Here is a 24,353-nt window from a genome sequence, read left to right as displayed (position 1 = left end):
ACCCGGGCCAGCACCGCGCCCAGGTCTGCGCGCGCAGGCTGCACCTGCCCGCGCACTCGGGCCGCCACGTGCTGTGGCCCCGCCCCGCTCCCCTCCCCACTCCCCACGCGCTCCCCCGCCCCTTTGGGCCCTGCTCGGCTCCGCTAGGCTGCGCAGGGCGCCGGGCGGCCAGGGAGGGACCGCGTCGCCCCTCCCTCCCCTCCTCGCCCCCACCCTCTCGCTCGCCCCGGGCGGGCGGGGCCGCAGCCGCGCACCGTGGGCTCGCGCCCCGCCTTTGTCTCCCGCGCCCGCCGCCGGCTGCCCGAGCCGCTTTGTGCGGCGCGGCCGCGGCTCAGCATGGACGTGACGGTGTCGCAGCTCGTGGAGCTGTTCCTGCAGAGCCCGCTGGTGACCTGGGTGAGCGCGTCCTGGCCTTCCTCCTCCACCCCGTGCGGCGCTGGTCACCGGGAGGCTCCGAGTCGGGTGGCCGTCCCGCGGGCTTCGCATTCGGGAGCGCGCACCTGTTCCCGCTCGGGGTGCCGGGGGGGGGGGGGCGGGGGGGCGCTCCTGAAGTCCAGAGCCCCGCGCTGGGGACGCAGCGTGGGAACGCGGACCCACGGGCTGGGCGCGCTGCTTTCCAGTGAATCTGAGACGTGAGAAATTTGTTGAAAAGTCCCTTTTATTTGCTTTTTTTGTGTTTGTTTGTTTTCTTTCCTCGCGCTCTGGGACACTTGAGAAAAGTAGCCAGAAGTTTTCCTCCTGTCCGGCGTCTGTTGCCTGGCGCGGGAAGGGGACAGCGCTCGGGAAGGGTGGGCTTGCTCCTTGCCAGGGGTGTCGCGGTGGTGGGTGACCTCCCTGGCCCGCCTGGCCCCCAGCGTCAGACCGACTTGCCTTTGCTTCCTCGCAGGTGAAAACTTTTGGCCCGTTCGGAAGCGGCCACCAGGACAACTTGACTCTGTACATGGATTTAGTGGACGGCATCTTTTTGAACCAAATCATGTTGCAAATGTAAGTTGCCTCTTCAGAGAGGATGTTTTTGGAAGCCTGAGATTGTAGTGTGAATGCCGAGTGGCCGGGGAGGGGTGCTTGCAGGTGGGCGGTTGGACTCTCCCCGGCAGCTTATTCAATTAAGGAAATTTGGAACTGACTCATCTGCAAACTCAAGGACTTGATGGTGGTCTGAGCACTGACATTAAAAGCCTCTTTTCTTTTTTGGGGGGGTGGGGGTGGGCACACAGAACTGTTGTAGTGAGGGTCTGATTACAGGAAATATCCGGAGGGTGTGCAGCATCTCAGTGTGGCTGTAAAGTTTCACTATGGCTTGGTAACTGAGTTTCTGAGTCTTCTTCCCGTCTCTTCTTGCCAGTTGCTGGGACAGAAGGAGTCATTTGTGTGAATTGGGTTCAGAAGTCTCCTTTGGAAGGCACACAGGCAGTCATGCTCTGCCTGGACCGTTTGGCCTTAAATGAGGTCTCCGTAGATATATACTGCTTGCCTCTGACCACATCCGTTGCCGAGTTCTGCACAGCCTGTGTCTGTCTGACATCTTACCACCATGGAGGTGTTGGCTCTATCCCTGCATTCCGTGTTTAACTTAGAAGCTTCAGGGATGGTATTGGAAGTGTCAGTATGAATCACAGGCACTTGGAGCAAAATAAAAACACCTCAGTGTGCTCTGTGGACCTGCTTACATTTACCCACTCACCTAGGACTGATGGAGGTGCCACACTCAGTCATCCATTAGCTAATTAAAAAACAGCTTCTATTTGTAGCAGGGGGCAGATTAGGGGTGGCTTCCCAATTAGATGGCTCCACTTGTTTCATAGGACATTTGATGTCACAGTGGTGGAAACCCTGTCATCCTTTTTCCAAAAATTTCTTTCAATCTCGAGTCTTCAGCGTTTAACCAGATTCTAAAGAGATACATTTGCTGGTGGCTTTGGCGGCGCTTCTAAGGACTCTGATGAAAATGGGTTTTTCTGGGGTTGCCTCGAGGCCGGCTTGGGCTCTGGCCACTCTCTCCCCATCTGTCAGACCCCAAGAATAGCTGGGTTCCCTTGGTATAAGGACCATCAGAACTTCAGCCTATCCCTGTAAAGCTTGAGGCTGTTTAATTAAGAAACACAGCAGTGTCCCCAGGCTTTCCCTTAGCTACACCCAGGCACAGGGGAGAACAAAAGCCCAGAGGCCAGTTCTCTTTCTTCTCTGACCTTTGGAATTCCTGAAGCCTTTACCACTTGCTTGTAAATCGGGAAGCCTGTTGGACCTTTCTGAGAAATGCCAATTCATCACTTGTTTGCATTTGGCCCTGGCTAAATTCTGTCAAAGGGTCGGCTGCTCCCCTCCCTGGCAGTTTTCCGTGCTGATTTTCCCTCTGTGATATGCTAGTGTGGTCATTCTGGAAGAAGGACCTGGTAGGTATGCAGCAGTCCTGGGGCAGCCACAGAGACAATGAGTGGTTTCCTGTACCAGGAAGGACAGGCAGGAGTGGGTGGGCACAGGAGCTGCCAATCATAATTTTCTGCTTCTAGGGAATCATAACTTGGTGCCAGGTAACAGGCGTCAGAATGTGTTTGCCTCTGGAAGGAAGTGTGTGGGGCTTGACTGCCACGGGGCGTGTGGAATGGCTCCCTGGAATGTATTTTCCCAAACTCCAGGCTGCGACTGAAGATATGCACATTTTACTCCTTGTAAAAGTAACCTCTAAAAACACAAATGGGGCGTCTGCAGTTTTCTAGTATTTACCTGGAGTGTCTAGGGTCCTGGGCTCCATACCTGCCACCTTAAAATGTGGGTAACGAGTCGTGAATCTAATTAGTCTTAATAAAAACCTGGAGTCAGATATCGAGGTTGAAAGCTGAAAGATCAGAGAAGCAGAGCAGCAGCCACGAGAGAGTTCTTACCTCCATGAATCCTCAGACCAAAAGGGGGGCGCGATCCTGTCTCTACCTGCCCTATATCCCTGTCTTCACCTCCCTAGTGCTGGGATTAAAGGTGCACTGCCATCGCCTGGCTCTGTTTCTCTTTTGAGAGAACAATCTCGTGTAGCCCAGGGTGGCCTTGAACTCCTGATTTTCCCTCTTCCTCCTCCCAAGTGCTGGGATTAAAGGTGTATGCCACCACTGCCTGGTCTCTATGGTTAACTAAGTAGTTAGCTCTGCACTCTGATCTCCAGGCAAGCTTTATTTGTCAGAACACAAAATATCATACAACAGTAACTAAAAGAACCTTGGGTGAGTTCTTCTGCCAGATGTGGTGGCTCACAACTGTAATCCTAACACTTGGTCAGGAGATCCAGGCCAGTCTCAACTACATAGAAAGTTCAAGGCCAGCCTGGGCTATATGAAACGTTATCTCAAAAAACAAACAGGGCTGGAGAGATGGCTGGATGGTTAAGAGTACTGGCTGCTCGTTCAGAGGACCTAGGTTCAATTCCCAGCACCTACAACTGTCTATAACTCCAGGTCCAAGAGATCCAACACCCTCACACAGACAAATGGCACATAAAGTAAAATTAAATGGAAAAACAAACAAAAACAACCCTGACCGAGAGTTGGGCATCCTACGTGGTCAGACATGGCTTGAGCCCAAGGTCATCTTCCTACTAGCAGTGTGACATTGGGATTCTTGCTTGGTGCCTCAGTTTCCTCATCTGAAAATCGGGGAAGTAAAGTTCTGCCCTATGGAGTTGGTCCTGGGGATTAGATAAGATGATGTGCTGGTACCTAGCTTGGTACTGGGAATGAGTGTTGGAGGTCAGTCACATACAGAGTGCTTGCTTTCTTCGGTCTACTTTTTAAAAAGAGAGAGAGTGTGTGTGTGTCTGTGTGCGTGTATCTGTGTGCGCGCATACACACACACTCATGGAGTCAGAGGACAGCTTTCGGAGTTGGTTCTCCTTCAGTGATGTGGTTCCCCGATTGAACTCAGACCTAGCAGCAAGTGCCTTGACTTGCTGAGCCATCTCACCAGCCCCTCTGCAAATCTTTCCCTGTGTTCAGTCTCTTAAAAACCAAACGATTCCCAGCCTTGGTTTTTTCTAGCTGAGTCTAAGGTCCAGCCTAACACTTGACTGACTTCAGCTGGGCCTTAGCCTCCTGCTTCTGCCCAGCAGAGCGGTGTCAGTGATCCGGTGGTGACCAGTGGGCAGGTGTTACCTCCTGTGCTGGGTGCTTGGAGACCACTGTTGTGCCATTTTTTGATAAATTCTCCCGAGTTGGGAGCCGGTGGCCTTTGGAAATGACAGAGCAGTGTGGCTGACTGGTTTGGGGTGGGCTGAGATAAGAGGCTGTTACCTAATACTTCAGTGCCATCTGGAGGCTGGCTGTGGTCACGTGACTGCACCTGGCCATTGTCTATGGCAACCCTAGAAGGCTGGAGTAGTCTCTTGGCCCTGGCCTCCCTGACATCAGGCCCACCTGGAAGCAGGAAAGCCCTACAGGCTCAGCTTTCAGGGGAGGCCCAGGGCTAGGACTCCTGAGTGGGAGAGTCCTCTGAGTGGTCTGTAGAGCAAACTGTCTGTGAGGACTGATAGGAAACTTTCGAAGTCTTGTTATTTTCAGGCAATGCTAGCTAGCTTCCATCACTCACTAGTTCTGCTACACTGGGCAAATTGCTCCATGCCCTGAGCCTTGATTTCTTCATCTGTGATAAGGGGGTAGAATTTTGTAGATGTGGGGAAGGTTAAGCAAGATCGTGCATATTAATGTCCAGATGTCATTAGTGTGGTATGAGTGAAGCAGGGCTGGGAGTGTGTGTGTGTGTCTGTCTGTCTGTCTGTCTGTCTGTCTACGCATGGTGTTGTGCATCTGTGCTTGTGAAGGAGCCTCAGTGGACTAGGGGCTCTGCCTGCTGACTTCTTTTGCCCTTGCTAGGATGGTGGCAGATTCACCACAGCCTATTGCTTATTCAGATTCTCGTGACCCCCTGGGCATCTGACCCCCATTTCTAGCAGCCAGTGTGGGGCACTGAGTGGGTAGAAAGCAGATTTGCCTTCCTTAAGCAATGCTGAAACTTTTGGTTTATTTCCTAATAAGTGTTCTTTACCCTGAGAGACTTGGTTAACTGAGGGACTGCTAATGATCATGATAATTAGTTTAATTAGTCATATAACTAATGTCAGGGTTCTTTTCTAGTGTTCCATCAATTAGCTGCTTCTTCCCATGCCTGGGGAGAACAAAAGCAGACATGGCTGTGCATCCCAGGTCCTGGGTGTGTGCAGAGCTAGTGAGTGGCTGTCAGTGGTCCATACCGATGCTGTGGGTACCTGGCACTCCTGAGGTGACCCCTCTGGTGTAGATGCAATCAAGAGGCTGTAGATGTGGCTCCATTTGGTAAATGGTTGCCTAGTATTCTCATGCCCTGGGTTCAGTCCCTGGCATTGCACGTAGTAGGTGTGGTGGTACGTACACTCTTGGAATCTTGGTAGGAAATAGAGGCAGGGGGATCAGAAGTTTAAGGCAGCCTGGGCTACATAAAACCCTGTCTCAAAGAAAAGAAATTCAGGATTGAAATAACGAAACTGTTGCACATCCTAACACCCACAGTCCCAGTTACTTCAAAGGTTGAGGCAGGAGGATTGTAGGTTGAATGCCAGCCTGAGCCACATAATGAGAATCTGTCTCAGAAGTTAAAAGAAAAGAAAGGGGGGGGGGGTAGGGATTGGTGGTGGGTGTTTGCCAAACATGTGTGCAGCCTCAGATTCATTCTCTAACTCCCATCAAACAAGAAATTAGGAAAGCCTGCAGCTTCTCACAGATTCATGTGTTTGGTCCTGTGAAACCGCTGCTCATTCCTTAAGATAGCTCCTTACTTTGTCACGTTAGGAAGGCTTCTGTAACGAAAATGCCTTTACAGTTGAAATACAGAATGCTGCCTCTTTCCTAAGTTCATTTCAGTGGGGCCCTAGGCCTTTATTTCCTTGGTTATGAAGGGCCCTAGAAGAAGCCTAACGGGATAAATGGTTTCACCAGACTCCATCATGGTGTGGGGACATTGAGGAATGTTAGTCACCTGACAGCCGAAAACAGTTTGCCTGGTTCCCCTTAGGGGACCCACATGGCTGTTTAAGTAGCTTTGAAAGGCCTATGTGAGGCAGGGGCTGTTGAGTGCATGTGGGAAGGTTCGCATGCTTAGGGCATGGTGTGGAGACAGGATATGTCAAATATTTACTCAAAGGTTGACCGTTAAACAGCTTGCCTTACAAAAAAAGCCTTGTGCTTCCAGTGACATTTGAAATGATTCAAGATTTTCCTCCTCTTTCTCCATCTTCTGTTAATGTGGCCTGAATGAACCAGATAGCCCTGAGAATTGTTTCTGTAGCTCCCCACCAGCCCCGAGGAGGCTCTGCGTCTTTATCTCAGGGCTTGGCTGACAGATGAAACTGGGGAGGCTGGCCTTTGAGTTCCCTGCCCTTTATCCTTGGTTGTGCCTTGGGACAGCGGATGGAAGGGAGGTCTTTGCTATGAAAAGCAGGCTCCCCTTTCCACTTCGCTCTTCTTGGCAGACATTTCCCACACTGAGGATTTGGGGGACTGTCCTGCATGTAGATAAGCCAAGTTGTAAATCACTTGAGCTGAGGTCTAGTTCCTTCACAGCCAGACCGAGTTTCGCCTGAGGTTGGAAAAGGAGTAACACGTGGGGGTTTCCCACACTTTAGCTTTTCTTGTGGGGTGTGATGGTATCCCAGTCATATCCTAGACCTGAACGACAGGTTATGACGACATCATTGTGTCCCTGGAGTGCAAATCATGAGCAGGACCAACCAAATGACAGGGAGACAGACCTGTGCTGAGTGGATCATGATTCTTAAGGTCACAAAACATTGCCAGCCCACCCCCCCCCCACACACACACCCTTGTTTTCTGTTTTTCTTTTCTTTTCTTTTCTTTTCTTTTTTTTTTTAAAGATCTGTGGGTGTTTTATCTTCATGTGTGTTTGCACACTAGAAAAGAGTAACCCATGGGACTTCAGTTATAGACAGTTGTGAGCCACCATGTGGGTGCTGGGGATGGAACACAGGACCTTCGGAAGAACAGCCAGTGCTCTTAATCGCTGAGCCATCTCTCCAGCCCCTATTTTTCTTGATATTTCACGTATTCTTCTCTGTTTGGCTTTTGAATGCTAAAATACAGTTTTGGATAGGTTATTGGTTTTTATATATCTGTTTGTTGTTTTTTACCGTGTTGACACTTGGACGTCCCTCGTGGTGCTTCCAGCAGTGGAAACAGGAACAGTGCTGAGAAGGGCTGTGTTTGGCGGGGCCTTGGCTGCAGGGATGATGGGTCATCTAGGGTTCTGGCACAGCTGTGAGCAGACTTAGGGTTTAACTTGAACTATGGCGTCACAGCCTCCTGGCCACCACAGGAATAACTAGGCTCATGATACAGAATACTGACTGGTTCTCTGCTGGGGAAGGGAGTATAGTGATGCCTGGAGGTGTGACTTTTTGTTTGTTTGTTTGTTTTTGTTTTTGTTTTTCCAGACAAGGGTTCTCTGTAGTTTTGGTGCCTGTCCTGGATCTCGCTCTGTAGACCAGGTTGGCTTCGAACTTGCAGAGATCCACCTGGCTCTGCCTCCCGAGTGCTGGGATTAAAGGTGTGCGACACCGCTGCCCAGCGTGACTTTTACTCTGTTTCTTACTCTAGAGACCCCAGGCCCAACAATCAGCGTATCAACAAGCATGTCAACAATGACGTGAACCTGCGCATCCAGAACCTGAGTATCCTGGTGAGAAACATCAAGACCTACTACCAGGTGAGGCTGCTCTGCTGGCCCAGGGGTTCCTACAAGTCTGCAGTGGGGCCCCTCAGGTTCCCACATGTGTGCAGAAAGGCCTCTCAAGTAGGTGTACAGAGGCCCCTTCAGTGAGTTCCTATGTGTTTGCAGTGGGGCCCATCAAATGGATTCCCGACAGAAGCCAGAGTAAGTGGTCGCTGGCTGCTGACCCTTGGTGCTTCTGCATTAGCCCTGCTGTGGGGGGTCAGGTCAGGGGGTCGGGGGTGGGGGGCTCTTGCATTTCAGATTGGTTCATTCTGAATGTCATGAGGTCCTGGAGGGCCTTGGTTTGCAGCCTGTTCCTGTGTGTCAGTCACTTGGAGACTCTCTGGAAGGGGCACGTGGTTCATGCCCCTGGCTCCGTGGCTCTTATGCAGAGCCACTTGAGCTGAGGGAGAAGAGGAACCACAGAGGGCCATAGGGGCCAGAAATGGAACCCAGGCTTATGGAGGGACGGTTCCACTTTACACTGCTTGCTGTGCTTGATCAGATGTGCTGGCTGGGTCAGGGTGGCTGAGACTCTGTGCGTGTTCGTGAGCTCTCCTGCGTGGCCGGCACTGGTGGGAAATGAGCTGCAGCTGGGGGCCTCGGACCCCTGGCTTTTGAGTCTCTGCTTAGCAGTGAAACCGCCTTCTGATGTATGAGACCTCGTGACACTCCAGGCAAAACGAGTCACTCTCAATGTCGTGGTTCGAGAACCATTGTTTGTGCCAGGGTTTCTCCAGACCTGTGACCAGACTCTGCCCCTTCAGCTTCCTGGCCTGTACTGAGTCCTGGTGCTGGGAATCGGGGGGTCTTTGCAGATGTGGTGAGGTCTCTGTCTACCTGAGGACCCCGTGTTAGCCGAGGCTCCCCTCCGTCTCCACTGCTGACCTGAGCCAGCTGAGAGACAAATGGCAGAGGTGCCGTGGCTTGGGCTCGCCCTGGGCCCAGGTCCTCCCAGGGCCTGTGGGTGTTACAGGATCCTTGCTTCTCTTCGATGTGGGTTTGAAATGGGTTGGGAGAGGGAAGAAGTGGGCAGTGTCTTGGGTACTCGGTCATGATTGTGTCTGTCCTCCCATCGGGGAGGTGAGCTGTACCGTGTACACAGACTGTGCACCCCCACACCTGTGAACACACACACACATACAAGCATACCACATCCTTGTCACGTGCAAAACAAAACAAAAAAAAGAATGGGGTAGAGAGATGGCTCATTCAGTAAAATACTTCATGAGTAAGCATGCCGACCTGAGTTTGGTCCCTATACTCCATGTTTAAAAAAATCCAGACATGGTGGTGGGCACTTGTAATCCCAGTACTGGGGCAGCAGAGATGGGAGGACCCTTAGGACTCACTGGCCAGCCAGCCTAGCCTAATTGGTGAGCCTGAGAGATCTCAGACTCAGACCCTGTCTCAACAAAGTGGATTGACTTGAGGTTGACTTAGGACCCTAGGTACACACACACATGACTATTCAGAGCATCATTTTTGACGCTGAGATCTGAGCATAGCTTCCAGAGGCTCCCAACTGGTCCCATCCCTTCCTTCAGTGGCAGGTGTCTTAAGGAAGGGGCCAGCGGCTGAGGGAGATGCCTGAGAACCCAGCAGGGGCCAAGGTGGGTTCTCGGGGCTAATGGGAGCTCCACTTGTGGCTGGGTGTGCTGTAAGCAGGGGTGTTTCTTTATGCCAGCAGGTTAGAGGCAATGATGCTCTGTGAACTTGGCATCTCTGTTGAGAGGCCTGGGGGCTGCACTGGCTGACAGGACAGTCAGTATCTGCAGGTGCCATTTGTAACAAGCAGTGCCAGAGGAAACAGGTGGTACTAAGCATTCCAGAGACAAGGTCCCTACCCAGTCTCCGACGTGAAGTAGGGGAGACTTGGAGGAGATGCCACCGGAGTGGAATTCTCTGAGTGACTGAGTTTTCAAGTTTGTAGAGTCCCAGGAAGGCGGTGAGGAGGGAACAGAGTCTGGGTAGAGCCGGTCTTGGAGGCTCTGAAGAGTTCTGTCCCTTACTATTGGGAGCATATTTACTGGGAAGGTGACCCTGCATCTCAAAGTTGATGTGAGTCACAGCTGAGCAGAAGGAGTGTGAGGGAGACAGAGTCAGAATTCAGGATGGTCTGAACGCAAAGGTACAGCGGCAGCATCCTGCCCAGTTGGGGGCTCCCTGCTGTCAGTGGTTAGTGGCTGGGAGGGACCAGGGCTGGGCTGGGTGAAAGGTCTCAAGACTGTATGACTGAGAGGTGGTTGCTGCTTGAAGTTCCAGAAACTGTCACCCAAAGGAAGAGCTGGTCAACCAGAAGGACTTGGAGGTGGGAAAGAGGGCCCCGTGTTCCTGTCACCTCTTAGTTCTTTGAGAGTTGGGAATGGCATTGGGTGACTGTCTAGCTCCAGCTAAGCAAAGTGTTCATAAGCGCTTGCTGGGAGCGACAAAGGGTCACCATCCCCTCGTCCTGAAAAGAACGAGGTGAAAGAGCTGGTGAGGTGTGCTGGAAGCAGTGTTTTGTGTATTCTTTCCTTCTGACTTATGGGGAACAGAAATGCGGTTCTCACGTTAGAAGAATACTTGGTCTGTATAAAGAGCTTGAAAAACAAGTACCTTGAAGGCAGCTGGCACGTCAGCCCTCTACCAGAGACAATCGCCGACCGCGTTTAGTGTTTCCTCCATGTTGTTGGGTGAATGGGTTTTGTTTTGTGCCATCGTGGGCATGCCATAAGTATAACTAACTGCACATCCTGCCCTTTTCCTCCTGATGTAGTGCTGTAGCTTATTGATGTGAAGGGGGTATTCAATGGGCATTTTCCCAAGGAACCACTGCCCAGCTTCCCTGTTGGAAAGTAGCCCAGAGAGTGGGATAGAATGACCCACACGCCATTCCCAGCTGGACTCAGTGATGAGATCGGAGCCCCGGGGAGGCAGGAGCAGGGGGATGGAGAGCTTGAGGACAGCCTGGGCTGAACAGTGAGACTGTCTGACCAAGCCATCCCACCAAGAACAACTGTTGGCTCCTTCCTTTGTCTGGGGTGGCCAGGAGGGAGAGGGGTCCCCCCAGCAGGTGGGGGAAGGGGTGCTGTTGGGAAGATACCTTTTAAAATTATTATTTGCATGTATGGGTGTTTTGCCTGCGTGTGTGACCATGCATCACATGCATGCCTGGTGCCGTGGCGGCCAAAAGAGAGCATTGGATCCCTGGGAGTGGAGTTGCAGGGACTTTGTGAGTGGCTGTGTGGGCCCTGGGAGTCAGCCGTGGTTCCTCTGCAAGAGCAACAGGTGCTCCCAGTGCCTGTGCTGTCTGTAGCTCTGTTTCCTTGAGTGCAGGGCCTTGACCATGCTAGGCCGTTGCCCTGCCTGAGGTACATTTTCAGTCCTGCCTTGTGTGACCTTTAACCTCTGTCATCGGTAGATGCCGAGTGGTAGGTGCTGCTCCAACTCTGCCCCAGCCAGCTCTTGGGTGGTTATGTTAGATAAGCATATGGCAGCTGCTGTGAATGAGAAGTGTCTTGAGAAAGTGAACAGTTTGAAGAATGAAACATTTTTTTCTGAAGTTAGTGTGTGTGTGTGCATGTGTGGCACAGAGTTTGTGGGGAGGTCAGAGGACAGCTTCTGAGAGAGAGCCCATTCTCTCCTGCCACCATGTGGGTAGGCTTTGGCAGCAAGATCCTGCTGGCTGGAATGAAACATCGTCAGAAGTAAAATCAGCGTCAGGCAGGGTGGTCCTCACCTGTAATCTTAGTATTTGGGAGATGGAGCACAGGGGGCGGGGCAAGCATTGGAGCATCCTTGGCTACATTGACAGTTGAGGGGCAGCCTGGGCAACAGGAGACTTGGTCTTAAAAAATGCAAAAAGGCCGGGCTGTAGTGGTGCACGCCTTTAATCCCAGCATTTGGGAGGCAGAGGCAGGCGGATCTCTGTGAGTTCGGGCCAGCCTGGTCTACACAGTGAGTTCCAGGACAGCCAGGGCTACACAGAGAAACTCTTGTCTCAGAAACAAAACAAAATACAAAAGAATAGAAGTCAATATATATTCAGCATTGTTGGTGGCAGCAGCCTATTAATCTCGCTCAGTTCTGTGTTGTGTGGCTTAGGGTCTTGAAGTAGTGTTTCCTTAGCTGGCTGAGGGGTGGAGAGATCCAGGCACACACAGAACTTGCTTCATGAATAACACATTACACTGGCTTTGCAGAGAAATTACCTTCCCCGCTGCCGCCCTGCGAGACGGAGGAGGAGGCCTGTCCTCTTGATTGGCCAACTCTCGTCTTGCCGCTGAGAAAATTACAGATAAGGTTTTTGATCCTGAAAAGGTTTCTTTCCTCCAGGTTAGGAAATGTAAAAGGAGTTTAGTTCGTCCATTGTCTCCTCCCCACCTGGGGATGCCCACCGTCAGCGTTTGGTGCCTCCCTTCGCTTTCTTTGTCCGGGCGGTTCGTAATTCCCGACGCCTGGGTCTAACCTATTTGTCCCCTTCTTCCGTTCATGCAGGCGCGAGTGTTTCCCATTCCATGAAACATTCATGTGTATGAGTATCAGCGCCCGTGTGATGTGTGATGTGGCTGTGCTGTCAGTGACACTTCCGAGATCCCTCTTTCTGAATTATGAGCAGTACCACCCTGAACATAAATGTTGCAGCAACTACGTTTTCCATTCCCTCGGGGTAAATTCCTGTCTGGGAATTGCTGGGTCAAAGGACAGGAATACTTCAGGGGTGTTTGCTCCTTATTGCTACAAGTACCCTATTTATAGACCTTGTCCTTTTTCCTGGTGAATTGCCTTTTTGTGCCTTTCACGGTCGGTCGTGGCTCCCGCCCTGTTTGAAAGACGCAGCATTCTGTGCTGCTGCTGCTGCTGCTGCTGAACACTGAAGATATCTGTGTCCCCTACCCCAAGCCCAAAGTTCTGGGGTGTATGTTTGTTTGCTTGCTCACTTTGCAAAAGCTGATGCCTCACTCATGCTAGGCAGACACTGCCCCTGAGCTACACCATGTGCCTGGGATTGGTCCCTGCCAGTCTGTCTGGGTGGACTCCCTCTGGGTGGAACCCATTGGAGGGCAGTTTGGGGATGGTAGATAGAGGAGGGGAGAGATGGTAGGGTCCCAGGCAGCAGGACGGGGCCCTGTCCTGTGGTCAGTAGAGCTCTGTTTACCCGTGGGCTTTGGGGTGAACACTGGCAGTTAGCTGAAAGTTGAAGAGCATCGGGAAATGAGTGGAGGACAGCACTCTGCATGGGGCCCCTCCTTTCCTCTTCCTGCCCCCTGCTCCCTGACGGGTGTATGCAGAGTGATGAAATGCAAGACAGGAAGCCCTGGTGTGTGGCCCAGAGGTGGGTGTGGCTGGGGTGGGTGTGATGTGTTCTTTGCTGTGTGTTTCTCCTGGGTCTAAAGGCTGTTGTTGTTCATACCCGAGACACTAGGGGAGAGAGATCAGATCAACATTGTTGCAGCTTGTCACAGGACATGGTAGTGTCTCGGAACACAAGCCAGGAAGGATGAGGACTCTGACTTACAGCTTTCTTTAGGGGGTGGCACTTTGCCTTGAGGGAGCCAGACTAGTGGAGGGGTGTCCTAGGAGGCATGAAAGATGCATGTGAAGCAGGCTGAAGACTGTGGATTTGGAGCAGGGTTAAGGGTGGAGCCCCTTGAGATGAAGCACTTGGGGTGCCAGGCTAGTGAATGTGAACTTCATACTGATGGACTTGGGTGTCTTAGGTGTTTTTTGCTTGTTTGTTTTACTAGTGATCAAACCAGGACCTCATATGCTAGTCAGTCTACCACTGAGTTGCACCCCTCCAACCCACACACCTAGAACTTTGAAAAGGGAAAGGATGGAGCTTTTTTCCCCTCCCTATTTTAGAAAGGAACAGGACCGAGATGAAACTCAGGCATCCATGTGGAGAATGAGTGATGGGTTGGCACTGGCAGGGAGCAGAGGTGGGGTTGATCATGTGGCCTACACCAAGGCCAGAGCAGAAGACAAGGTGATTGATTGCTGGGACTCAGGTCTCTGTGGTTGGTGCTCACCTGGGGTCTGTTGCTGTGTGTGCCTTGGAACCTGGGTGGAGAGCAGGCCAGCTCCGTTTCGAGACCTGTTGGGCAGGTGGTCTGGAGTCCACAGAGCGGTCCTGCTGGGAGTCACAGGATGCTGTGAGTGGTTCCACAGTCACCTAGCAGAGCTTCGTAGAGGGATAACCAACCAGGTGACAGTAAGCCCAGAACCAGCCTGCAGGAGGAACAAACAGGGCTCCCCAATGTGAAGGTAGGGAGCCCCAAGGTACAGCAGAAACTGGAGGTCAGCAGAGAGGGGAGTCACTAGGGACTAGCTCATGGGCTTCCTCAGCTGTGGGCTGTGGACCCAGCTCCCCCGAGATTTCTAGCTGAAGAAAGCTGTACTCTGCAGGGGAGAAAGCTGTACTCTGCGGGGGATCTGTGCCGGCTCTGCGTGAGGGCAAGGCGGGAGCTGGGGACTAACTGCTGGAGGTGTTTGCATTCAAGGCCACAGGAAGCCTTCTCCTTTGACTGGGCTCTGGTGTTCCCTCTTCCTGGCCTGCTGGTCCCTGCAGTTTTATCTTCTGAGCTCTGTGGTTGACCAAGGGGTGGAGGTCATGGGGCTCTGGCCCTGGGGACTTGCCACATTCCCAGACCTCTGGGGAGGGCCGGATGTGAGGCTTACCTGGAATTTGATTTTCATTCTCTCTCCCCTCCCCCTCTCCTTTTCCCTCACCTTTTCATCAGCCCAAACGTTGTCAGGGCATATTGAATAGAGACAGGAATGTGGGGGGACAAGCTCAAAGTGGGATCAAAAGGCTGAGACCACGCAGGAGGGAGGGAGCTTAGCCTTTCCTTGAGACCAGGGCTGCCTCATTCTTCATTATAGCCACATCCTCAAGAGGAAGAAGTTGCTGGGCCCATTTTACAGGTTAAGAAAGAGACTTACGAAGGAGGAAACTTCAGCCCCAGAAAGCAGCGTGGTTTTCCTTAGTTGTTGGCTGCCTAGAGAAACTTCTTTCTCAAAAAGCCAAGCTTCTGGAGTCCAAGCAGGGAGGTGACTTGCCCTAGGTGGATCAGTGTGAGTGCAGCCAGATGCTAAGCTGGGGGCTGAGTGTGGTGGGCCAGGCTGGGGGCGTCCCTTCCCAGATATCCTCAAAGGGCTGCTCTTGCTTCACATCAGCTTGGAGCCCCAAGAAGCAGGGGCTGGGTTGCTTGAGACACCTCTGAAACCAGCATTTCCGGGGCTGGGCTGAGGGAGCAGCTGGCTTTTTCCCTCACCCCAGAGCAGCAGGAAGTCAAGATATGGGGCTAATTGCAGCTGGTGGGAGGGGTGAAAGGTGGGTCTGATGTAATTAGCAGAGTTGGGATTCTGCCAGGGGCATTGGAGGCTTAGTTAGAGGGAGCTCAGCTTGAGTGAGCATGCATGAGCACATACGTGTGTTAATATGAATGAGTATGCATGTGTCTGTCTACATGCACATACATGAGTACTATGTGCAAGTGTAAGTGTGTGTGTGTGTGTGTGTGTGTGTGTGTGTGTGTGTGTGTGTGCATTCGCATATGCATAAGTCTGGGCTGTTCTGTGGGCTCCTCCCTGGTCTTAAGTCCAGACTTGAATTGCCAGGATTTTTACCAGGGATACCTGGAGCTGTGTGCTGGCCTGTGCCACTGGTCCTCTGTTCCCAGGTGTGGAGAATGTCATCCCCCAGTGCTGTGGTGGCTCCTGCATTGGTCTGTTCTGTCCACCCCCATGCTCAGGTGCTCGGGATTCAGTCTCCAGGCCTCAGCCCAGAGACCCCTTGCTTCTCTTTTCTCAGCCTGCTTACCTGTCCAGGATCTCCAATGCAGTCTTTCACTATCTCAAGGTGTGATTTTTCCACCGTGGCTCAGTCTTAGGAGGATTGTGTTTGTGAATCCCTCATTTGTGGTGGATGCACAGAAGGGAATGGGAAGGTTGTTGTCGTGGAAGCCATGGCCATCCTCCATTTCTAGGCTAGAGGTCTAAATTCATGGTACCCACAAAGTTACAGCTAAAACCACACATGCTATACCTTCAAACACCAAGAGCCCCTGAGCCTCTTGGTCCTCAGTGACCACTGCTCAGCTCTTAGTGAGTGGTGCTGGGCGCTCAGGCTCACGAGACTCAAGCATGATGGGAATGAATGACAGTTAATACTTAGTTCAAGGGTGGCTGGCATCCAGTTGGAGGTGGAAAGAGGTGCCGGGTCTCTTGTGACCAGATACGGGAGTTCTCAATTTTGAAGTGAGGTGGGGAGATTCTCCGTATTTCCTTGAGGTGGGGTGGGGGGGAGTCAATGCCAAGGTCAGCATGTTTGATGTCGTAACTGGTTTATCACATGGAATCTGGAGAGAACTTGCCCAGGCAAGCTTGGTTGCTCCCAAAAGCCGGCTGCCTGGTGCACGGCCAAGCTAATAACAGTTTTTGCTCTTGAACTGTTCGCTTAGGAAAGACAAGATTTTTTTTTTTTTCCCTGTGACTTTGCCAAGGCATTCAGAACCCTGGCCTTTCCCAGATAATTTCAGTCTGATGTTTCTAGTAACCATAAGAGGAGCCAGGGTTATAGAGGGAATGGACAAGCCACACCCTACCCCTAGATTGTGAGTTTATTGGTGATAGTTTGGGGTATAAATATTTCAAGGAAATAATTAGAGGCTGTGGTAGTGTGTCCACTGCAGGGGTCTAATGGCTTGAGTTTTCAGTAGATTACAGATTGATGGCGGCACTCTGGATGTCGGGGTACTCTCTGAAAGCAGAGGTCTGCAGAGAGCAGCCCCTGCCGCTGTCATGAACTGCTGGTCTTGACTTGGAAGAGTCATCAAGATTCCACCGGCTAGGAAAGTAAAACCAGCAGCTGAGGGACAAGGTGAAAAGTGGGGGGCAGCCACGAGGGAGAGGTCTGTTACCCGATTTGTTTGGGTCTGGGACCCCATTCCTAGCAGCAGATGAAGCAGCTTTGGCCTCACGGTCTGTAAGCTGTAACATGTGCTATGGGAAGGCTTAACGAAATGACCTGAATATGTGGGGGCTGTGACCCACTGCAGCATAGTTCCTGTCCCAGGCTGACTTTGTGGGGGGAGTGCTTGTGTTCTGCAGGTGACGGGGGGGCGGGGCATGCTGATGGAGAAGGTAGGAGGAGTCAGGAGACGCAAAGCCACACAGAAGAGTTGGAAAAGTCATCTCCGACTTCTGCAGGCGCCAAGGCTGAGCTGCTCCCTTCTTCTCCCTCCTATCTGAAAAGAGGGGAGATGGGCAGTGCCTGCCCTGCCGAGGAGGGCTGAAAGGGTCTTAGCACCATGCCACCCCGTGGGTCTGTTCAGTGGGCGGCTGGACTGCCCTCTGGTCTGGAAGAGGTGTCGTGGGCAGACAGCCTACGGAATGGATCAAAAGACCTTCCAAGGGCAGTTCGCTCTGACTCATGGGTCGGCAGTGTGCATACATGTGTGTGCCTGTCTCTGGCCCTGCTGGCCCCTTTCCTCTCTGATCTTTCTGTTTTGTGCTTTCTGGGTACGTGCAGAGTGCTGAGTGGCTTCCACACTTTCACACTGAAGGGAGCTGCCCAGTTCGGCCTGACACCAGCAACGAAACTAAAACCAGGCACTGAGTCCTTTATGTTTGTCTCACCTCACCACATGGAAACATGGCTGCCTTTGGGTGTGTGTGTATGTGTGTGTGCGCGTGTGCGTGTTAATGATATGAGCAATATAAGCTGCTGCTTGATGAAGTAAATGCTTCAGATAAAATCATTCTCACCATGTGGAAACATGGCTGCCTGAGAGAGAGAGAGAGAGAGAGAGAGAGAGAGAGAGAGAGAGAGAGAGAGAGAGAGAGAGAGAGAGAGAGAGAATTAATGACACGAGCAACATGAGCTGCTGCTTGATGAAGTAAGTACTTCAGATAAAATCATTTCATTCATGGAACTGGAGGGTGGCCTGCTCTGGGTCTGCACAGGGATCCTAGCTCTAGGCCACAGTGACCCTCCAAAGCCCCTGACCTCTTGCCCTTTCTGGACTGTTGAACAGTTGGTGGACAGGGGCCTGATACAGGGGAGGGGCTCGGACCCTGACTGCACAGAGGTAACTGACTGAGGCACAGTGCGGAGGGGCCCTAGAGTCTGAATCCCACTCCAGGGCCCCTGCTGTTTTCTCACTGGCCTGTAGGCTTTTCATGTTCCCTGTGCTTTGTTGATGGAAATGCCACATGTCATATGTACTAAGAGCCCCAAGCCCTGGTAAAAATTAAATTGATTGTTTTCAACTTGGTCTAGCCAGCTTGGCTCCCCTGAGCTTTCTAAGGTTTAAACTTAATGAATGACCTTAAGCTTTGAACAAAGAATTTTCCTTTAAGCCTCCCTTTCAAGCCTACAGCCTATAGACGCATCTCTTCTTTCTGCCTCAGATCAGTATCAGCATCCAGTGAGGTACAGAATGCTGCCCAGAACTCTGGCACTTTCTGCACTAAGTTGGTCTTGTAGCCCCTTTGACTTAAGAGCATAAGATGTGTGACGTGAGCTTTATGAGTGGAGCTTGAAGAGTTGCCTTTTTCCGACAGAAATGGACTGAGTCATGGACGTGGGTGTCCCAAGCTTGAGGTGTCAGAGCGCTGATGGTTTCTGGTGATTCTAGCCTGCGCTGCTGACCTTTACGGGCTAGAATGTTCACACCTTCCTAGGAGACCAGCTTGGGTGAGGTGTGGGTCACCCAGGGGAGTCATTGCTGCTCCCACCCGTGGCTTTCTCCCTTCCTCTCCTGCCCTTACCTTGGGTTCTTACTTTCGGGTTTGCCTGTCTTCCTTGCTCAGTCTCGGTGGGGTTCCCTATTGCCATGGCAGTCGGCAGAAATCCCTGCTGGATTCCAAGCCCTTTCCTTTTCTGTCCAGTGGGGGTAACTTCTGGGGTAACCTCAGCTCCCTGGGTTTGGCCAGTCCAGAGACAGAGGGGTACCTCTGTATCCTGCTGCCCAGCTGGTCCAGTGAACAGGGCTGCTTTTATGACCAGCTCCTGCCCATGTTGTCCCTTCTGTCCATGCCTGCTTTCATTGGCCTCCTCTGGAAGGAAGGCCCACACAGGCTCCTGAGCCAGCTAATGGTTTTTGTTATCGCCGTCATCCGATGTCCCTGCTCCCACGCCCTGCCTCTGTGTCCCAAGGGCAGGAACTCTGGTGCCAGGTGCCGCCCTCTTACTTGCCATGGCTCTGCCTGGCTCTTCTGACTGAGGCTTTCCTAAAAGCAGCCCAGCTGCTCCAGCAGCTTCCCACCCCAGCTCAGGAGCCGGCAGAGAGGCCTGTCCGCAGGCAGGTGGGGGCGGACCAAGATGGTTCCGCTTTTGTCCGTATTGAAACTCAGAGCTTTATTATCAACGGAGGTTCAAAGGGTGGGCTCCGGTGATTTCTCAAGGCGGAGTCACATGACAGGCCCTTTGATCTCCTCCTTCGAAACTTGCTGTTTTTAACTGAACGTAATTAGAAATGTGACCAGTGAAGCTTCCACATCTCTTTCTGTTGTGACTGATTGAGGTGCCTGCCCGGCTCCATCCTGGGATAGGAGGTCCAGGTCAGGACCTCTGTCCTCTGTGTTCATAGCCTTCCTTACTTCCAGGGTTAGTGGCTGGGATTTGTGGGGTCGTGGGAGGAAGAGGCAATCTGTTGCCAGGGTTTATAGGTCTTCTAAATCCTGCAGTCCGTTTGAATGTCTCCTGGGTCCGGGGTCTGGGAGGCAAGAGCTCAACCACCAGGCACCAGGTTGGTGGAAACAGTATCCACTGGGAATGGTTCTGCAGCTCAGGGTCAGGAGTTAGAAGGTGAAGCTATGGTAGGGTTTGAAATCCAAGTGTGTGTTCAGGCTTGAAGATTTCAGAGGGTGTGAGGAGTAATGAGGTTTTTAAGTTCCTGAGTAGAGGCAGAGCTTTCAAAGGTGAAGAGAAAGGAATATAGTTTTCCAGAAAATCCAGTGCTGGTCTTGTAGAAGGCTGCCTGGTTTTAGAAGTCATTAGTTCTTAAGCACAGAGCCCGGGGAGTTACTGTTTAGCTCTGCATGATGAAAAGAGTTGTGGAGGGCGGGCGGGCTGGCGGTACAGCAGCGTGTCATGAGCGCCACTGAGCCGAATGCCCGAAAGAGCCAAGTGCTGTGTGGTGTTAAGTATGTTATTGCAGTTCAGAAACAAACGCAGGGAACTCTCCCCGCCACCACTTTTTTTTCCTTAGGGGGAAGGGCAGGCAGCAAGACAGTTGCACTGTGAGGATGTGAAACTGGAGCTGAGTGACACACAGGCGTGTAGAGAACCGGCAGGTTGACTTCTGAGGCTTCTAGAATGTTCTAAATCATGCCGTCTGGTGTGTTGGTTGCTCCGTGTTGACAGGGGGAGAGCTTTGGGTCTGTGGTGTGGTGTCTTTGTGTACCTTCTTCCTTCTCTGTTGTTAATGACATGTAAGGTTCGTTTTGTGAGGCAGGGTCTCTCAATGTAGGCTTGGCTGACTTGGACCTTCCTAATATAGATGAGGCTAGCTAGAAGCCACAGAGACATGCCTGCCTCTGCTTCCCAAGACACGAATTCTTGTCTCAAAGGTGAGGAAATGGAAGCTTAGAGAATCCAAGGATCCTGGTGGTTGTGAGGTCTAGGAGAGAAAACTAAGTGGCCATGCCAGAGGACAGCCTGAACTCTGGGGCCCTGAACTCTGTGCTCCCCTGTTGAACTCTGTGCTCCCCTGTTCTGAAGGAAATAGACTGCTCCCACCCCATACTCTGGCCTTGCAGTCCGGACATAGAGTGAGACCAGTGGTTGGCTTCTTGAACGGCACTTGTTAGGAGACTGGGTTCCATGTCAGGAGGGTGTGGCAGGTTGACCGTGGCTTTGTCTTTTGTCCAGCAGTGCTGGTTTGGAGTAGCCAGTTGGTAAATCCTGCACAACCTCTCTGTCAGTACATTCTGTAGCGCTAACAGCAGGGGCCTCGGACAGGGTTATTTTTATATACCCCAAAGAGCTTTCTTCCACTCCCAGTTCTGAAGGCTCGCAAGTCTTAAGTCCAAGGGGCAGCACCTGGTGAGGGCCATCGTTTTGTGCATAATGTGGCAAAAGGAGAGGGGAGGGCCAGGGAAAGGATCACTCCTGATAAGAGGGAGACGTGTGATGATAAGGGCCCTTATCAGTTCTTGAGAGCAGGGCCCTGAGGCCCTGATCACCTTCCAGCACTGCTGCCTTGGATTTCAAGTTTCCACACAGTGGACTTCAGAGCACCCTGTTCACACTTGCCAGTACTCTGTTCCACGCCTAAGGTTTTCCTGCCAGAGGCTTCCTTTCAGGACTGTGACAGCCTCAGGCCATCTTGCATATTCCTCGTGTAGCTTGTGGCAGGCTGTAGGTGTTGCACTGAGGTACTGTGTCCAAAACAGATGAAGATGCCACAGGCATACATTAGGAGGATAGGTTGATGTGCAACGTGGGGCTGTGTGTCAGATCTCTTTGAAGGCATACAATGGGCTTCTAATAAAAACATATGCCCCAGCCTTAAGAGAGGATAATCATAGTTGGTGGTATTAGCTAATTTTTGTTACCATGATAAAAGATCATGACCAGGGCAATTTAAGAGATTACCTTGGCTTATAGTTCCAGGGGGCTAAGGGTCCAACATGATAGGGGAGACATGGTGGTGGGAGCAGGAAGCAGAGAGAAATCACATCTTCAACCACATGCGGGAAGCAGAGCAAAGTGGAAGTAGGTCAGGGCTATAAATGGTCCACACCCCAGGGAGTTATCTCCTCCTGCAAGGTTCTATATTGGAGAAATTATTTTGGCCACTCCACGTAGTTAAAAGGATATTTATTTAATGGCGTAACTCACAAATTAAGTAATGGGTAGGCCACAGGGTCTGGGGAAGGTGTAATGCAGTCCAGCGGTGTTCTTCGGAGCTCTGCACAGTCAGTCTCCACCGGTCAGCGTTCCGGCACCGGCACCGAGAGAGCGCCCAGAGAGAGCGCTAGCCCATCCAGCTCTCGGGTCCCCAGGCGCCTCCCCTCGCCCCGCCTACGTGACAGTTGCCAGAGTCTCAATGGGGGTTGGAACTTCCAGAACCAAGCTGGAATGGCTACCCACTATGGCTACCCACTACAGTTCTACCTCCTAAGGGAGCCATACATAACCTTCCCCAAACAGTGCCGCCAGCCAGGGACCAGGTGTTCACCTATGTGAGCCTGTGATGGACATTTCTCTTTCAAACCACCACACTGGTTAGGCCGTTTAGTCGACCTTTCCCTCCCTCCTTTCCTTCCTTCCTTCCTCTTTTCTCTGTCAATTTAGGGCTTTTTCTGCATCAAGACAATAAATCTTAAATCCAAGCAGCTGAGATGCCCCTGTGGCTGATGGGTAGTCTTAATTTTTGTTAGCATTTTATTTTTTATAATTGCGCACACAAGCACGCGCGCCGCGCGCCCGTGGGTGGGGGGAGTTGTGGGGGCGCATGCGCGTGTGCACAGGACTGTGTGGGTGCCTATATCATGGCATGCCTGTGGAGGTTGGGGGACAGCTTTGTGGAGTCCATTCTGTCCTTCCACCTTGCATGAGTGCCAACTGTAAACTGAGGTTGCCAGGCAGGGCTTTCATCCACTGAGCCCTCTTGCTGACTCAATGGAGGACTTTTTAGAAGTTCATGTTTGAATTAATCCAGAATTAACCTGGCAGACAATGAAGTATCTCTCCTCCACTTTTGAGCCACTCAGAACCTTGGATCTGAACTTGGACTCGCTTTAAGAGGAGAAATGAGTGACATTCACTGGCAGAGGGTGGGGCTTGGAGGGCCAAGAGGAAGGTAGCACAGAGGTCAGGAGCATCAGTCTGTTCCCTTTTGTCTTGAGAGAATGGAAGGAGGGTGGGTTGTGTCATGTTTTTTCTCTTCCCAGTTCGCCTGGCGATTAGCTGCAGAGCCTGAGACCCTGGCTGGCCTTCCTTAACAGGAACGGGTTGGATCCCAGTGCAGGTGTGTGTAAAGCCTGGGACCCTGAACTTTACTTGGCTCTAATGCTGCTGTGGGGTCAGGACCAGTATCATGTCTTGTGCTGAGCAGATTCAGGAACTGGGATGCTTTATTGCTGGCCTTCTATTTTTATCACCTCAGTCATAATGAAAGGCGAGAAGACACATACCCGCCACTCATCGTCCTGCAGCCTCAGCACATTAAAGTGGTTCACCGTTCACTGTCTTGCTGGGCCGCAGCCGGTCCCTGGGAAGGGAATCTCTGGCTTCCTTGCTTCCTTGACAGCTGAGGGTTATTAATACCCGGGGAACTCCTTTTGATGGATCCCCGGGGGAGGAGCTAACAGCTTGCTCTCCAAGTGTGCTTCTGAGTCATGGCCCACTGTTGGAACAGATCTGTCTTTATTTGGTGGAAACGGCATGTGTTTGAGTGTCTCAATCCTTTTTTAGTCATTTTTTAGTGTCTCACACAGGCTGACAGCTTGCCATGTGTGTTTCTTGTTTACGTATCGGTGTGAGCTCCTACTGTGAACTGTGAGTTAAGCAGCAGGCCTAGTTACTCTCTTGTCTGATCTTTGAGATTGCTGGGCCTCTCGTCCACATTATGTAGGAAGAGTGTGGCTCAGCCAGCATCCAGAGCCTCTATAGACAACCATAATCCCACTCCATAGCCTAATACATTTCCTAAGCAAATGCAGCAGGCTACAGTCCAGGCCTCGGAGTACCTGAGCTCAGAGGTCAGGGTCAATGTCAAAAGCATTAGAAAGTGGGTTATGGCTACCCAGAGCTGCAAGCCCAGCCCAGCCCTCTTAACCATACATAGTTGAGGACTTGGTTGAGACCACATAAATGAGTTAAGAGTTGGACCAGGGATAGGGATGTAGCTCAGTGGTAGAGTACTTACTTCAAATATTCCCAGCAACACACACACATGCAAAATGACTAGCAGAGCTTGTCTATGGCTCCACATAATAGAGTTGTCAGAAGTCTAGCTGTACATAAACTCACACATTGGTTAGAACTCACTTGAACACCCTATTTCTCACCCACTTCCTGACTGAAAAGTGGGGATATTCCCAGGGCTTGACAGACGTTCCTTAGTGTTTCTACAACTATAGTGGCCATTTATCGGTCAGATGTTAGAGCTTGAAAGGGTAGTAGGTGTGCAGCTTAGTGTTGGTGTGCTTGCGTAGAATGAGCGCTGGGTTCAGTCTCTAGCATTGTTTGTCAGATGGGACAGATGCCGTTAGCAAGGCAAGGTCACACACACACACACACACACACACACACACACACACACACACACACACACACACACCAGTGATCCCATCATTGGGGAGTTCAAGGTCATCCTTGACTACACATAACACTGTCTCAAAAAACAACAAAAGAAAACCAGACGCTTGTGAAAGGGGCTTGGGTCACCCAGGGGGGTAGCTCTCACTTCCAGCCTCCTTGAAGGATGCCTGGGGACCCGCTTCCCCAGTGAGAGGCCAGTTAGTTAGCTGGCCTGATGATTTAGGGAACGAGTGTGCTTGAGACATGTATCTGATAGTTCTCATTAGAGGATTTTGACACGCAGTGAGAGCCTAGAATCCCTCGAAGCTGCTCCTTGTCTAGCATATGAGACAGCAGAGCAATGGGCCACAAG

General features: G+C 51.7%; 1 protein-coding gene across 1 annotated transcript in view; it reads left to right on the top strand.

Annotated features, from left to right (window-relative positions):
- The first annotated feature begins 233 nt into the window (after positions 1 to 233).
- Ccdc88c (coiled-coil and HOOK domain protein 88C) overlaps positions 234 to 24,353 on the top strand; it is a 127,853-nt gene continuing 103,733 nt past the window's right edge. The window contains exons 1-3 of the mRNA XM_006991800.4: positions 234 to 396; positions 887 to 987; positions 7,626 to 7,734. Coding sequence (XP_006991862.1) covers positions 337 to 396; positions 887 to 987; positions 7,626 to 7,734 — 270 coding nt within the window. The 5' untranslated portion in view covers positions 234 to 336. The remainder of the gene's footprint in view (positions 397 to 886; positions 988 to 7,625; positions 7,735 to 24,353) is intronic.

This window comes from Peromyscus maniculatus, chromosome 14 (assembly GCF_049852395.1).
Source record: "Peromyscus maniculatus bairdii isolate BWxNUB_F1_BW_parent chromosome 14, HU_Pman_BW_mat_3.1, whole genome shotgun sequence".
Classification (NCBI taxonomy): domain Eukaryota; kingdom Metazoa; phylum Chordata; class Mammalia; order Rodentia; family Cricetidae; genus Peromyscus; species Peromyscus maniculatus.
Note: the sequence above shows the minus strand (reverse complement) of the source record. Positions and strands in the feature narration are given on the sequence as shown.